Source organism: Mustela erminea, chromosome 11 (genome assembly GCF_009829155.1).
Source record: "Mustela erminea isolate mMusErm1 chromosome 11, mMusErm1.Pri, whole genome shotgun sequence".
NCBI lineage: Eukaryota > Metazoa > Chordata > Mammalia > Carnivora > Mustelidae > Mustela > Mustela erminea.
This window is the reverse complement of record NC_045624.1, coordinates 28,526,105-28,543,786: the sequence shown is the minus strand read 5'-3', so window position 1 is coordinate 28,543,786 and position 17,682 is coordinate 28,526,105. Positions and strand designations below refer to the sequence as shown.

Genomic DNA, 17,682 nt, shown 5'->3' with positions numbered 1-17,682 from the left:
TTATATTTAAAATATATAATAAATGACAATACATGTTTTCCTTCTGGCCAGTGCAAAATTTCAGAGGAAAATTTCAACTCACAGCCAGGTCAAAAAACATATAATCAATTCTCTATAATTTTTTTGTGCAGTTAATTTCTTCTGGTTAAAATCTAGGCCACTGTATTGTTTTACTTCGTTTCTCTTGAAAGCATACATATTATAAGGGTTCCTCTTCAGGCAAAGCACCTTAAAAGAGTAACCAATAGGTCAAGATTGTCAGGGATCCTTAATATTGGGGAAGGCTCCCTGAAGTAGGAGCCAGAGTCATCCCTTATTGCTTCCACTTTTCACTTACTAGCTGTACAAACCATTTACATTTTGGCTGCATGAATTACCTTATCTCTAGGAATTATTTTTTTGTAGACTGGTAAAGTCTCAGTCAAATGACTTTTGAGCCCTCTCTAACATCTAATTGTGTATATTTCTTGATCATGAAGAAACACTTGCTCCCAGAATTTAACCTTAAATGATTATCATTTTATTTGACAACTGTATTTGAAAAATAAATTATGAACCTAATATTACTTTTTAAGCAGAAAAACAAACATAGGCTTGAATATTAATAGTGATATTCATAGGGGCGCCTGGGTGGCTCAGTGGGTTAAAGCCTCTGGTTTTGGCTCAGGTCATGATCCTAGGGTTCTGGGATGGAGCCCTGCATCGGGCTCTCTGCTCCGTGGGGAGCCTGCTTCCCCTTTTCTCTCTCTGCCTGCCTCTCTGCCTACTTGTGATCTCTGTCTGTCAAATAAATAAATAAAATCTTTTTAAAAAATAGTATTATTCATAACAGCCAAATAGAAGAAAAAACCCGCGTACCCATCAGTTGATGAATGGCCAAATAAAATGTGGTATATCCATTCTCGAAACAAAAATTTCACTGGAGAAAATTAAACAAGAGGGACACTTTATTCAGGGTTGTTGCAATGAGGAGAGAAGACAGAACCGAGTCAGAACTCAACTTTGATGAAGTAGAAGGGTAAATTTTTTGAGGGCTGATGTTGAGCCTCCATGAAAGTAAGGCATGATATTAGAAGGTGGTGATAGGCCATTTGTTTGATAATTGGCTTTAACCAAAGGAAAAATAAATTCATACTTTCATTACAGGAGATAGTTTTTGCACCTTGGAGTAAGGTACCCTACCAGAATAAAGCTCCTCCCCTTACACAGAAACTGGGACATAAGGGTCCTATTTCCTGTCAAAGAGATGATTCCCATGTCCTTGAGTAATACATTTCTGGTTGTAAAACTGGCACATGGCTATTTAAAAAAAAATTTGCATCTCAAAGAGGCAGAGAAGGTAATGTACAGTTATAAGTTTTCTAAACTAAATGCTCTGAGGTAAGGGGGACCAACGGCCTAGAGTCAGGAAGAAGCCTGCCCAAAGTTTAATCAAGCTGAAGAAAACATTAAGAGCATCTTGGTTACCATACAATGGAGTACTATTAGGCAATCAGAAAGGATGAATTACTTGTATATGCTACAGCATGGATGAACTTTGAAAACATTAATTGTGCTAAATTTAAGAAGCCAGTCACAAAAGGCTGTATTGTGTGATCCTGTTTGTATGAAATGTCTAGAATATCCAATCTGTAGAAACAAAGTAGATAGTGGTTGTCTAGACCCGTGGGACATGGGGGTGGTATTGGGGATGGCTTGGGGCAGCTAAAGGTTGTGGAGTTTCTCATGGGGGTGATGAAGATGTCCTAAAATTGTGGTGATGATTGCATAAGTCTGTGAACATACCGAAAAACATTAAATTGCATACTTTAATGGGAGAGTTGTAAGATGTGTAAATTGTATTTCAATAAAGATGTTATAAAAATAAATATATGCTGTAATGTGCTATACGGGCAATAGAATATTTACCTATATTTATGAACAAAGTTTTACAACAAAAAGAAAATCCTTATTACTTAAAAGTAAGTTTTGGTTTTGAATGATCTATAGATTCAGAAGATGTATTTCTGATAGCATATCTGCTTTCTAGCTTTTATGAAATAGTTTAGCAGTTATTTATTATCATGCTGTACTAATCAGAGAGTGTATAACATGGGTGAATGGAAAATAATTTCTGCAGTGTCCTTGGATATTTGCATTCCTGAAATTGAGAATTATCAGTACAGAGGAAAACAACTGTGTAGCAAGAATAAGAAGAAATAGAGAGTTTCTTTTCCCAAATGATGAGGGAGATCATACCTATATTTAAATATAGGGATAGCATGATCTGGTTTAAAATTCTTGTATTCAAATGAAAGCTGTATTGATAGAAACTCCATTTATGAATAATGTTCTACACCTTTATTTGTAAACTAGCTAGTTATTCTGCAGCCTTTTCTACAGAATGTTTTGTCAACAGTGATCAGGTTTTAAATCTAGCTCACAAAGATTTATTTTGCCACAGTGTAGCTGAACTGGAGAGGTAATTTTAGTACAGCCTGGGCTTAACAGGCAACGGCACAAAAATGAGGACGAGTTACCACATCCCAATTTCTTGAGTGTGGGTGTGGCTCCTGGCAAAATTTTGAATTATGCAGAGTAAAACTTTGGCTTCTATCCATTTTCCTTTCTGTCTCACTTGCCCTATGTTCTGATTTAGAATCACTCTCTTGGGGTCCTGAGGCATCCACTTTTATGATGCCTGCACTCCCCACTGTATTACCTCACTTGGGCATCTGGGTTTCTCTAAGAGACAAAGTCACCTACGCGGTTTAACACAGCCTTTCTCCCAACCAGCATTTACACATTTAAATTCTCATTTTCTCAAAGTGGCTAACTTCACTTTTTGGCAAAAGGAAACAAATTTTGAAAAAACATCTGGGTATCCTTGATGCACCGATGGCTCAAACTTGGTTTGTAAACCTTAAAGTATCTCTAATCAGCAGGATCTCAGATATTTGACTTAGGGAATGCTGTAAGAAAAATTTAGAGATAGGACAGATGGTTCTTTCTGACCCATCTTTCTTTGGGATTAACCCCCTCTAGTCTGCTCCTGCTTTCCTCAGAATATTTGCTTTGTCCCCAACTCAACTTCAGGATTTTTTAAATGTGTCCCCTAAAATTTATACTAACTATGAGAACAGGAACAACAGAGACTATAGTGATGGTGGTTGGCATTGAGAGGAGTCATTGGGAAGGTGACATGGGAGATAGTAATTGAGGAGCATCTGTGGTATGAATGATTTGGACATCTGATGTATTTTTAATTTGGACACATATATTTTTCTACCCATTGATCAATTGATTTTTCTTGGTTGTAGATTGGGCTTATGGATACTACAGACAACAAAGAAAACTTGTTGAAGAGATTGGCTGGTCCTATACAGGTAAACATATATTGAGATTTGATAGAAATTTTTATTGTTTTGGTATCTTTTTATGTGTAAAAGAGAACTTTGTAATTCAACACATCATTTTTACTTAGCTTCATGGATATTCAGTTAGATTAATTAATAAAAATATATTATAGACAAAATGATTTCTAGTAGACCATCCATTATTAGCAAATTTGGTAGTGTAGAGCATACTGGGATCAGACACCTCTGGAATTGAATCCCAAGTCAACATTGGCCTAACCGCCTTGAGAAATATATATAACCTACCTGAGGCTCAGTGTTTTCATCTGTGAAATGGAGGATTGTTCAGAGCATTAAATGAGATCAATGGAGTTGACACAGGCCTTCTTATCAATACAAAGCTCTCAATCAATGTTACTTGCCATTGCTGTTATGATCACAGTAGTGGTTGTGTTCATTCACTTAACAAATACTGATGAAATTCTTGTTCTCCACAGGGCTTCCTTCTAAGTTATTTCTGCTGAATTAATTGGAAATCAGGGTCCAAAATGATTTTTGTATGATTGCCAAACTTGGTTAAGATCATCATGAATCTCTGAAGTTGGCCTAAAATGGCTACAGTCAAGAATTAGGATAGCAGAGGAGAAGCTCTAGGCCTGATAAGAAGAGCCCGAGGCAAATCTAGATGGCCTGTGACAAGCCTGGTGACCTTATGAAACAGAGTTGGGTATTCATTAGAAATATGATTGGGCTGATGTGACGGGATTACAGGAGCTTTAACTTGAGCCTAGCCAACTTGGACCTTATTTTACAAATGAAGGGCAGCTGCACAATGGATTTAGTAGATAAGCATGCATTTCTTTTCTCCCTTTTTTAATTCTTGCTTTAAAAGTAGTGAATGTTGGGGCACCTGGGTGGCTCAGTTGGTTCGATGTCCAACTCTTGATTTCTGCTCAGGTCTTGATCTCAGGATTGTGAATTCAAGCCCTATGCTGTACAGAATGCTTACTTTAAAAAAAAAAAAGTAGTAAATATTCACTGTGGAAAATTTAGAAAATACAAACACCAATATAAATAAATAAATAAATAAATAAATAAATAAATAAATAAATAAAAATCACTATTCATTCCATGGCTCTTCACTTAAAGAAAAAAGGAATATTCCTTTCAGGCCAGTTTTTATTGTATTATATTTGTATATCTTATATGTAGAATTATGTATCCACTCTACTCTAGAAATTATTTTGAACATTTCCTCATTTCAATGATGATTCCTAATGGTAATAATCCTTAAGGTATGCCTAATATTCCATTGAATAAATATTTTATTTTTGAGCATCTATATTTTTAGATATTTAAGCTACAATAAACAATGACAAATGGATGAATAGTTAGATGTGTGTTCTTTGCATGTTTCATACATATTATTTTAATTTTTATTGTTTATTAGATAATCTTTGGTAGGCACTTACTAAGCAGAAAAAAAAATAAATGCTTTCAACATTCTTGATACTATGGTTTAATTGCATTTTAGAGAGATTATACTAAGTCAGTGACTGCCCAACTGAATACTAACCAGGATTTAATGATTTTCATTTTGAAAATCTTCACTAATTTGATAGGTTAAAAAAATGACACTTTGTTTTAATTTGTTCTGTTTGATTATCATTGAAGTGGCAAATTTTATGTACTTTCATATACAATATAAATAATATTTATAATAAAATATAAGTGTTTTTTATATATATCATATATACTTTGTAATTTTCTATCTGACAACCATAACCTGTTTTGTATTTCTTTTTATCCAAAATAGAAATTCTAGTATTTTCTAGGAGTTACAGCTAATTTTTGACTCCCCATAACTATAAGAATCGTATTAGTTAAGACTCTGAAGGCTTGGAGTTCATGCCTAACCATGGAAGATGGCATCACAATGGCCAGCACCGTGGTTCTCCTGGAAATTACTTGCTGTTGTCACGATCTGGGCATTATTTATGCATCTTCCATTCTCCCCAAACCTAGAACTAGAAAGTGGAGGACCTGTAGCCTAGAAAGAGGAAGGGTTAGAGTTCTCACCACCCCAAGCAAGGGCCTACATGTGGAGTGGTAGAGGCACGGGTTTTTTGGCAGCCCTGTCTCCTTGAGCCACTGGATATGCCCCATCAGGTCAGGAGAAGACAGCAGTCTTCCCAGTGGGTTTAGGCACATGCTGTTGAGTGTATCTTAGGAGGAGGCCACAGGGCTCTTCCTTTTAATGGACTAGCTGTGTTTGGACATGATGCTTCTGGAGCAAACAGGATTTCGTAGATGGGTCTGTGCATAAACAAGTCACAATTCTTTGCTTCATCATCAGGTTCATCCTCCTACTCATAACTTGGGGCCTCCTGGCTTTAGCTCCTTTAGAGGACAGTCTAGTGATCAAAGGGATGGACTCATTAAGAAGTGCCATTTGGTGGCAGGGGAGGGGGTAGAGATTGTAGGTCTCAAGAGGGGATATTCCAGAACGGAGGTGAGGGTGGAAGCTTGTCAGAATTTTAAAGAATGGATTGCTCTTCTTACACTGGTGCTTCTTGCTGGGTTGGAAGATTATTTGTTCCTAGAATATTTGAGGATCCTAGGAAGAGACTAGAAAGAGTTTCAGGTGAGGACATTTTACAACTGCTTAGCCCAAAGTGAGCATGGTTGAATTATTTTGTCTGAATTCTTAGAGTGTCAGAAAGAAAACAAATGAAAGCCATTATCCAAATGAACACATCGCTTCTAAGCAGATCACAAGAAATCCAGGCATTGAAAATGTGGATTCTTTGCCATAAATTTAATATCTCTTTTTATTTTTTAATACAAGTCATCAAAGGTTGATAGTATTTTTTTTCTTTCTATACTTATTATTCCACCTAGAAAATGAAAAACCATATTAACTGTATAAAATTTCAGGATAAATTAGTTTTAAGATTCTTTTTAAATTTTATTTAATTAATTAATTTATTTTTAAAGATTTTATTTATTTCTTTGAGAGAGAGTGAGAGAGAGAGCATGAGCAGGGGAGTAGGGGCAGAGGGAGAGGGAGAAGCAGACTCCCTGTTGAACGGGGAACCCAATTGGAGGGCTCGATCCCAGGACCCCAGGGTCATGACCTAAGTTGAAGGTAGACACTTAACCGATTAGTTTTAAGATTCTTAAATTTAAGTAATTTTATGAATGACCCAAGTAAGTTTGTTTTGACCAGATTTTCGTCCAAGATCTGTTCGTAACAGCTTACGTTTTGGGCTCTGTGTTTCTGTTCTTGCGGGATTGTTATCCCCTAAATTTGTCAGATTAGCTGCAGTCTCAGAAGGAAGGACTTACCCTTGAATGTTTGTACATGTATTATTCGATTAATAATAATTACTAAGAAAATCATAACATCTGTCTGTAAGAGAGCTCATGGCTTTACCCTAAGCCATTTAAAAATACACAGCAAATAGCCAACATTATTGAAATGGAATCATTACGGCTAAGGTTGTTTGTGTAGGATTTTGCAATTATGTGAAGAAACAATGCAGATCCTCTCTGGCTATTGAAGGGGCGGAGAAACAGTGGCTGGAAGGGGAGGAGAAGGTATTTACTCATTCAGTTGTGTTTTTTAACATAGGTTAAAAACAACTTTTCTATTTGGGACGTATGCTGTAATTATGCTGGGAAATGACAGGGTTGGTAAATACAGCCGACTATCCCATTTTTAAAGTTATTACAGGAAGGTGAGCAAGGTTTGTTTGTCACACTGCTATAAGAGAGTGAATTATAAATCTGGGAATGTCAGCACTAAAATCTAGTTCTTTCCATAGTAACTGCATTTAATTTAAGGATTTCAGAAAATGAATTTCCTTCCTATTAACCTTAAATTTTCTGTGACAATGCTTAAAAAAAGACAGTTCAGTGAAAAAAAATGAGCCATTTGGTTTTTCTTTTTCTTGTTTCTTTTTTGAAATCATGAACACATAGCCCGCAATTATATGAGATGTTAAAATTTGCCGGAGGATGGGCAAAATGGGGGAAGGGGTGTGGGAGATACAGGCCTCCTGGTATGGAGGAGTAAGTCACAGGGATGAAAGGTACAGCCCAGTGGATATAGTCAATGGTTTGTAATAGCATTATATGGTGAGGGACGGTAGCTACATTTGCGGTGAGCTTAGTGTAATGTACGTAGTTGTCGAATCACTGTGTTGTACATCTAAAACTAAAGGGATCTTTTCTGTCAGTCATACTCAAAGGCAATGCATTTGCCTTCTGTTTGTGTTGTTAGACCTTTCTAACTTCAAGCAGTAAGATCATCTCAAATGGAGGGACTTCTACCACTTCGTCCTAGAAGTAGTCTCTATTGAAATATAGTCTTTAGTTCCTGGACCTTAAAAAATATTCTGTTGTTTCCTCTCCAACAGACATTAAAGCAGCTTAAAATTGAAAATTTTCTATTGATATATCTCAACTGTTCTTAAGCCTAGACACCTTTTAAAGGTTAGCTGAAGAGTCGCATGGGGTGAAAGCAGGAAGTCACTATTAGACGGGAGTCACTATTAGACGCTGGGCTGAATATACCAAAGTGCAAGAGGCTTTAAATACTGAATTTATTCGTTTCCTAAAATAGACTATTCTGTCTAAATAGTATTTCCATTCCAAGAAGTATATAGACTAGAAGATACTACTTACGGAAAACAAAAGAGCCGTAATATAAGGGGGTGTATAATGTGATTAGATGTTGGCATTTATTTTTGGATATAGTTAGGCTTAGTGTTTTACTTCTCTCTCTCTTTTTTAAAAAATTTTATTTATTTATTTGACAGACAGAGATCACAAGTGGGCAGAGAGGCAGGCAGAGAGAGGGGAAAGCAGGCTCGCTTCTGAGCAGAGAGCCCAATGCGGGGCTCAATCCCAGGACCCTGAGACCATGACCTGAGCCAAAGGCAGAGGCTTAACCCACTGAGCCACTCAAGCACCCCTCAGCACTCATTATACTAAACAGACTGTTCATGTCTCATTTCTAACTTAGGAGTGAAAAAGCAAGTTCCAGAACTCCACACATAGCATTATGTCAGTTCTGTAAAAAAACATGTATTTATACAAACACAGAAGAAAGGACTGGAAGGAGACACACCAACCTGTTGACATGGGTGACCCCTGAAGAACGGGACTATGGAAGGCCATTGGAGCCGGGAGATTTTCACATCTTACTCTATGCTGTTTGGATGGTGTTAATTTTTTTATAAGTTGGTCAAAACCAATGTTTTCAATGTACTTAGATTAGTTTTCTGAGAAGGGCAAGCTAGCTTAACAAGAACCACAGTACTGTGTTGTCAGCAGTCAGAATGTAGGGCCTCTGCTTAGCTGTTGGAGGTAGACCTCAAACCAGAGCACAGAATGCACTTTGCAGCTGACTTCCTGGACATCACTAACATCCCAACAGATCTGGCTACACCACTGCTGTGTAGTTCAGTTTTCTTACCAGTTAAAAGCCTAGGACATTAGGACTACATGTAGGGCTTAATGTCCTTGTACATAAATCAAATACCTGTTTCACATTGTCAGAGGAGATCTCCTTGAGCACATTTACTACAAATCCAAGTGATAATGATTTGACAGGGTCTTAATTTGAGCCTAAACAGATTAAACAAGTCTGGGTGTATCTGATAATCTCATGAGAGGATTTAGGAGTTGACTGGCTTGAATGCGTATTAGAGACAGGTATTTCCTATCATCTGTATATTTTTAAAAGTTTAACAAAGATTTTATATTCTGGGCAAACTTTCATAGGCTAAATGTGGTAAGTAGAGCGTGCCTCACTGCAAAAATTGAATAGAGTTCAGTTAAATGATGTAAAATTCAGAATTTATTTCTATGCAACTCTCACTTAGTATAGAATGGAAAAAAAATACACAAGGCTGCAGAATAGCATCACAATTAAATAATCATTGCTAAATTTATCTAATAGTAAAACTGTATACTCATGAGTATTTCCCAGCGAGTAAAGCTGAAATTGCCTAGATTCTCTGGTGCAGACTCTTAGCCGCACCTGCCGACAGCGTCTAGTAGAGTTGGATGCATTGGACGTCATCTAGCAGCTCAGAATGAGAAAATCTGTTTCTCCTTCTCTCTGTGTGCAGACTTCGGGGTGTGTGCCTGGATGTTCACCTTCTCTTTTCTGGACTTCTTTTGCCTCACTCTGTGTTCTCTACTCTGGCGTGCTCTAGTCCATCAAACACATCTTTCAGCAAAGGAAAAGGAAAAGAGAGGACTACATGGTTCAAAAAAAAAAAAAAAAAGTCCAAGATTAGGCTACAGTTTGTGTTGTCATACAAAGTTCATTTAAATGTTTTCAACTTTTAGGCAAAGTACCATTGCACATATTTTAAGGTGGCCTTTGTCACCCTTCTATTCTATGACTCAGTAAAGACAAAGTGCAAGGCTTACTTAAGGTTTCTTATTTTTTTCTGTATGGTAATTCTGACTCTTCAAACCAAGGATTTTTAAAGATGAAAAATATGTGACTCATTTCTTAAATGCAGAAGGATTTTTTTTATAAAGTGAACTATATTTTTATGACTGAAGCACAGAATTATAATAATGACCTTGAAATATATTCAGATCTGTTTAAGATTCATTGACTTTATTTCCTTTTTCCTTTGAATATATCTATATGGTTGTTTCTCTACCCTGCTACCTATGAATCCTAAGTTTCTGTTTTCACCATGAAGTGTGTTTTGTTTGGGTAAGGCACCCCTGGACTGCAGGACTGGCATGTTTCCTGGCTGGAATGCATAGAATCTTACAAGTCCTCCATGGCTTCTGCCATGCCAGCCTGTGAACTGTTGTAGACTGCAAGGAGTTTCTTAACTATCATAGCATATTCTGGGACGCTTTTTTTAAAAAATATTTTATTTATTTGACAGAAACACAGCAAGAGAGGGAACACAAGCAGAGGGAATGGGAGAAGGAAAAAGCAGGCTTCCTGCCGAGCAGGGAGCCCGATGCTGGGCTCAAACCCAGGACCCTGGGATCATGATCTGAGCCGAAGGCAGCCGCCTAACGACCGAGCCACCCAGGCACCCCTGGGACACTTTTGACAACTGCTCAGAGTCATTACTCAAACTGTATAAGCCTCAGATTCAGGGGAAAGGGAAGGGAACTCGAAGCCTATTTAGAGTTAGGGTTCAAAGAAGTGTCTGATAACCTAGGGAAGGTGTGCCAGATGGACGCCAGAACCTAAAGAGAGGCCATAGGGAGCCCCTGAGAGGCAGTTTTCCTGACTGGGGAGGAAACCTGGCAGCAGATGCTGAGAGCAGAGCCATGTCCGGGAGAGTGGGTTCCAGGTTCCCTGTGATGCTCCTGGTTGCTTTGCTGGGCCACTCTCCACCCAGAGCCTCCCTTGCTCTTAAATGTCTGTAGTCACTGGGCTGGGAACAGAGGCCTAGCAACTCCATTGCGGGCTCCTTCTCAAAGAGCTTGAAATGAGAAGAGGAGAACCCTGGGGGTTCCCAGGCCGACACAGGGAGCTGATCAGCGGGGTGCAGGCATCCAGTCCAGTCAAGTGGCTGCCATGGCCAGGATGGCCACCGATGGTCTGGAGCCAGGAGCAGCAACCTTGGACTTAAAAATCAGATTCTGATCTACATGGGCTAAACTTTATTCCCTTAGCGAATGCTATTCCGGTCTCTGATTTAACAGAATAACTTGTGATGACAAATGGAGAAAGAGGAGACTGTACCCCGGCTGAGGACACCAAGCACGACTGCACTCTCTAGATGACTTTCTGATGAGTTTCCCCCAGCGATGAGCTCTACAAGTCTTGAGTTCTGGGCCATTATCTTAATGAATACCTAAAGTGCCAATTTGCTATATGTTCTTTCCCCAGGTGAAAACCACTGCATTTATTTCTGATTATAAGAATAATACAAGATCTGGGGCCCCTGGGTGGCTCAGTGGGTCCTGGAATCGAGCCCTGCATCTGGCTTTCTGCTCAGCAGGGAACCTGCTTCTCTCCCCCTTTCTCTGCCTGCCTTTCTGCCTACTTGTGATCTCTGTCTGTAAAATAAATAAATAAAATCTTTAAAAAAAAAGAATAATACATGGTCATTTAAGAAAATATCATATATATGTAATTTATATAAAAATACACATTGACTTACACATAAATATTTAAAATACATGAATATATATACATATACATTCACAAAAATAAATATGATGTCAATATAACAAATATATATATATGAATATTTTAAAATGTATTTGTGTGAATATATTAAACATACAAATATTTTAATTTAGGTAAATATAGATTTTAGATAGGTAGTTGGAATTTCATCCTTCAGAGATAACTGCTATTAATGTCTTCTGTTGGGGAAATACAATTAAAAACAAAGTCCCCCAACCCATAAATGTTCTTTTTGAAGATAGTAGAGAAAGAAAACAGTTTTATTATTGAATAAGCATTAAACCAGAATGTGATACGCGTTAAGACAGTCCACTAAGAGATTGCAGAAACAAAAGGCGTCTCACCCCCTTATATAGCCAACCAGATACAACCCATTATATACATGTTTTCCAGATAAACAATGACTATTCTTCAAGAAGAGACTTGACAGCAACTTTGGTCACACATAGTTCATCCTAACCTAATTTTAACCTGGTAATTGGAACGGCTACATGGGTTAGTTTACTGGCTTTCTCCGGAAGAAAAGCAAACCTCACATTTTTATGATAGCAGGTAGCTTTGCAACTTGGAACAAGGCGCCTGCCAAAATTAGACTCCTACCTTTCCAAAGAAACTAGGAGATTGGGTGTTATCGTCCTCCACGTTTACACTTCATCAAAGATGGCTCCCCGGTCCTTGAGAAAGACATTCCTGGATCATAAAGCTGACAAAAGACATATCAAGTTTTCAGAAGGATTTATATATATTTTAAGGAGAGGCTAAAGTACTTCTGACAGTGATAATTTTCTAAAGTCAATGCTCTACGAAAAGGAAAGGGAGAAATCTCTTCCTGATATTCAACAAGGAGAATTGTCTCTAATTTTTAGTATCTATTTGTCCTTCCTAATTTTATCCTTTCTGACATTATATGGCTTATTACATGTACTGCTCCGAGACCTGCTTTTATCTTAATAATAGTTTGTGATTATCTTTCTGGTATTGTAACCAAGTCTAAGTAACTAAGTGTAGGGGAAACAGAGAACGAGGCTCCGACTAGAGCATAGCTTTATTTTCTTCAGTGTATCTCTATTCCTAAAGCAGACCTCATATGTAAGTGCCCAGTAAAAGGTAGTTTTTATCCAGATTTGTTCAGTCTCACTAGGACACAGAATTAATTTTACCTGGGAGGAACTGTGATTAGTAATAACACAATTTTAGAGAACCCAAATCTTTCTTGCAATAGATAGGGAAACACAAAAAATCAATATCATGGTGTGAAGTCAGAGAAAGTTCTAGTATATGAGAAATAGCTACTGGAAAACAGGAAAGGCTGTACTTCAAAGCCCTCTGCTACCTGGAAATAGAAGCAATAAGCAGAGCCACCCAGAATCAGCATCAGAGCAAATTCAAAAAGTTGGCATATGCCCAACTAGATATTCTCTAAACTGGGAATGACTAATCTAGCTTTTTCATAAGTGTGTTTCCTGACCTCTCATATTTCATAAGCATCCCTAGGAAGAAAGAGCCGCTTGCAGCAATTTTTTATAGGTAACATGTAGTTTTTCATTTTCAAAACCCCAGAAGTTTGTTCTAGAAGATCAGTTACATTTATGGATATAGTGCACTCCCATATCCTTGAGAAGATTTTTAGGTTTAGTTAAACTGTGTTAGAATGTGAAGGAGTCAGTTTCTTATCACTTCCCTGACTTGCCCCCTACCTGAAATAGACTCTATATTCTTCAGTAAAGGAAAATTTAAAGTTTTGAGGTCATTTCTTTTAATTATCTACTACTGAGATTATAACATGAGCCAAACACTGTGCCAGTCTCTGGGGAGGCCATGAAGAATGAACAGTCACAAGCATGCCCAACGACAATGATTACAAAGGATGATAAATGCCTAGTGGTAGATTGTGGTGACACAAGGTCTAGGAACGCCTATATAGCTTAAGAGGTTCAGGGATGGGGCTCCTGGGTGGCTCCGTGGGTTAAAGCTTCTTCCTTTGGTTCAGGTCATGATCCCAGGGTCCTGGGATGGAGCCCCACATCGCATCGGGCTCTCTGCTCAGCAGGGAGCCTGCTTCCCCCCTCTCTCTCTGCCTGCCTCTGCCTGATTGTGATCTCTGTCTGTCAAATAAATAAATAAAATCTTAAAAAAAAAAAAAAGAATTTCAGGGACAGCTTCCCAAAGAAAAGTATTCGAAATTGAGATTAAAGTGTGAGGGGGCTCTAACCCAACATGGGTGAAAGATTATTCCAGGTAAAGGGGCAGCTTTGCTAACCTGTGAGGTGAGGGGAAAATATGTAAACTTCTTCCTGCCTTTAGACAGAAAACTAAGGGTGTGATAAGACAAAATTCTTAGAACTAATTCTGACTTAGCTCAGGTATCCTTGAGCTAAGGATATCCTAAGGATAAGCTAAGGTATCCTTGTCCTATCCAAAATTCTGGGTAATAAAATGTACACCGTATTTTGAATGAGGATACTTATTTGCATTAAGGGATATTAGACAGGATTTTACAACAACATTTTAGTTAATAAACCAAAGAAGAGGAACTAGTGAGAGAGACCAAAAGAGGTGGTATGAGGAAGGGGAGACTTTTCAGAATCCAAGTGGGAGTTTCCAGCAGACAGGACTAATCAGCATCATCACCTGACTCCACAGGGAGTTCTCAGCGCAATAAAGGTTGTAGGACTGACCACATTGTAAGGAAGCAGGTTTCACTGGGGATTCTTTTGCTAGTGTGTCTGATGAAGGACACACTCTAGGGCTGGACTGTCTGAATGCTTGGCTTCAAATCTGGACTCCATAGATTTTCCCTCCTGTCAGTTTCCCCGTCTGTAAAAAGAAATAATAATAGTACCCACCTCATAACGCTCAGCGATGATTAAATGAGGTAGTATATACAAAACACTTAAAACAGTGCCTGGCACATATGAAGGGATCAATAAAGGTTCGAAAGTCAGACGAATCTTCTATAGTATCAGAAACTTATTTGATATCAGGTTTATATCCATCACACTATTACCTTTCTGAGGTCAGTTGTGGTGATATTACTCTCCTTTTAAAATCCCTTCCATTGACTCCCAGTCATTCATACAGAATGAAAAATGGACTCTTTAGTCTAGCTTATAGTGGCTCTTATGATCTGGTTCCAGCCCACACATCCATCCCCATAATCTCCTTACCCTTTGCCTGTTGCTATACCAGGCTTTTCTTTACTTTTATTTTTTTTTTAATTTAATTTTTTTTCATTGATCCAAGATTCATTGTTTATGCACCACTCTCAACGCTCCATTCAATACTTGCCCTCCTTAATACCCACCACCAGGCTCACCCAACCCCCCACCTCCCTCCCCTCCAAAACCCTTAGTTTGTATCTCAGAGTCCATAGTCTCTCATGGTTCGTCTCCCCCTCCGATTTCCCCCAACTCACTTCTCCTCTCCATCTCCCAATATTCTCCATGTTATTCCTTATGCTCCACAAGTAAGTGAAACCATATGATAATTGACTCTCTCTGCTTGACTTATTTCACTCAGCACAATCTCTTCCAGTCCCGTCCATGTTGATACAGAAGTTGGGTATTCATCCTTTCTGATGGAGGCATAATACTCCATAGTGTATATGGACCATATCTTTATCCAAAAGCAGGTCTCTCTAATTGTTCTTCCCTGTTTTGCCTGAATAACAAACCTCCGTAACCTCCTTCAGGATGTCAAGCCTTCCTGATTACTCTGCCCCTCAGGGCTGGTGGGGATCCATCACTTTTGTGAACTATCCCTGTGCCCTCCTCTTGAGTACCTAACACAGGAACATGGGCAGTCAGTGTTTATGGCATGAATGAACAAAGCTGAGAAGACAGAGTTTGCGTTTTACAAGTGTAGAAACAGAGAAATGAAGTCTCTTGCCCAGAAGCACCAAGTGAGCAGAAGACTTACTTGAACCTGGGTCTTGGTTCCCAGCGCTCTTTCCTGAGAAGCCCGTGGGTGCATCTCATTCCTTTGTTTCAGGGATATGGCTGATAACATAAGCACGACGCTGTTAGATTTTTGAACTTTTGCGTAGATATTAAAAAATGTTGACCCCAGAGCCATTGTGTTTGATATGGTCTTTTTTGTTGTTGTTTTTCGTGTGTGTGTGTGTGTGTGTGTGTGTGTGTGTGTGTCTTCTCAAGGAATTGTGTCACTCTTCAAGGAATGTTTGAAGAGCAGCCACTCCTGAAAAGTGGGAGCCTATTATTTCATCTCTTTGCTCGTCCATATCTTCTAGCCTGTCTACACCAAACGTGTGCTCGTTTTATAATCTAGCTGAAGAAAAGAGAGCTTAAATGTCTAATTAATATAACATAAATCTATTTGAATTAATTTTTATTCCACGGGGGTTAACAAGTGGGTTTGCACTGCAGGAAGTCTTCTCATCCGTATTTCCTCACTCTGTAAAGGTCTTATGGTTTATGTATCCAAGGGGCCTATATATCTATGTGACCATAGTAGGTGAACTTCTTTCCTTTCTCTTCTTTACATTATCAGTAATAGCAGAAATACGGTGTTAGTCATCTGTACCCTGAAAGGGAAGATAAATTATAATTCATGTGGAAAGAGATGATATTGCCTTAGAAAAATGGTCATACGATTGTATATTTGCATTTCCCCTGGACTTCACCTCGCCAGGGTTCCACAGAGGGCGCTTCAAGGATCACACGACTTGAGTTTCTTCTCTGTTATGGCACATAATTTTCATTTCACAATCTGGAATCATTATTCCCGTTCAGTGAGAATCGATTTCTCATAGCTGACTGTGGAATCCCTGCCAGCTCGGTCCCGTTTTCTACATCATTTACCAGAAAGTATAGTTTTTTTTGTTTTGTTTTTTAAGTCAGAACAATTATGCAGGTAACCTGTAGCCTTGATATGCCCTCCAAATTCTCTTCAGAGCGGCCGCCCACCCCTAGAGCTCAAATTCTTCTCCCAATTGATCTGCGATGTTGCTGACCTGTAGATCAAAGTACTCCCCACCCCAGTGCACCATTTTCTAAGTGCGTCTCAATGGACATGAAAGAGCTCATTCTCTTTTGAAAGGAGAACAGTTCAGTTCGTCTTTAGAGAACAGCCTCCATTGTTTCCTTTTAGCAGAATAATTACATCTCTAATTTCTGTGGAGATAATGAAGAAAGAACACATCCCATTTTGGGATGTGCTTATGTGGCTTCAGAGTAGATGAGAAGAGAAGTTTCTATGACTTTTAAGTATGATCTTTTACCCCCCAAAATGTGCATGTTTCAGGAAATTACAATAAGTCTCCTACTTCTTCCATTTATGGTGATTGCTTCTTCATGTTTAAGCATGAGAAAGAAAGCTGGATTTAAAATAAAATCTAAGCTCTATTGATGTGTTCTTATGCCATCAACATTTTTAAAAGTAAATTGAGTAGAAAATTAAGTTCTGGCATATTGTGCAAATTCCTCTAATGTATCTGGCCTTTGTTTAATCATTTATGAGTTATCACTGCAAGAGAGTTATATAGATTAGATACCACAGAGATCTAAGGAACTATATTTATTTGATCCTAATTAATATTTGGCCTTAAGTAGACAATCATACCACTTTCCAATTTCCTAATGTTAAGCAATTAAACAGCAAGCAGCTGTTGGCCAGATAAATGTTAAACTTTGCCAGATATACGCAAGTTTTTCACCACATCTGGACTATAGTAGGATTAATTAGAAGACATGTTGAAAATTCACATACCTTAGATTGTATGTTCTAAATAATCATTGAAAAATTATGTTTCCCGGTGTTAAGATTCGTGCTAAGTTATCACAGATAGTTCTTTAGTGCATGTTTGCTCACAGTATATGAACATACGTCAAATAAAAATAACTTTTGTAACAATAAAGTGCTGGATTAGTAAGGAATTCTATTTTCTCCATTGGAGTGCTTCTAAGCCTTTACATTTTGCTCCTTTGAAAATGAAATCACCAAAGCAGCAATTGCAACAGTGAGGAGTAAAGGGAGCAGTAAGTGTTGATGGTCTGTAATTTAGAACAGTGGTTTCTAAACTTTGGTGTGCATCAGAATTACCCGGAGAGCTTACTAAAATAAGATTGCTGGGTGTGACTTACAGGATTTCTGATTCAGTAACTCCGAGGCGGAGGCTACAGATTGAACATCTAGCAA

General features: G+C 38.2%; 1 protein-coding gene across 4 annotated transcripts in view; it reads left to right on the top strand.

The window, feature by feature from the left end:
* The window catches only part of PTPRZ1 (protein tyrosine phosphatase receptor type Z1), a 175,594-nt gene that overhangs the window by 54,472 nt on the left and 103,440 nt on the right, over positions 1–17,682 (top strand). For all 4 annotated transcript variants that reach the window (XM_032305162.1, XM_032305161.1, XM_032305164.1 and 1 more), the window contains exon 2: positions 3,300–3,365. In XM_032305162.1, the coding sequence (XP_032161053.1) occupies positions 3,300–3,365 (66 nt within the window). The remainder of the gene's footprint in view (positions 1–3,299; positions 3,366–17,682) is intronic.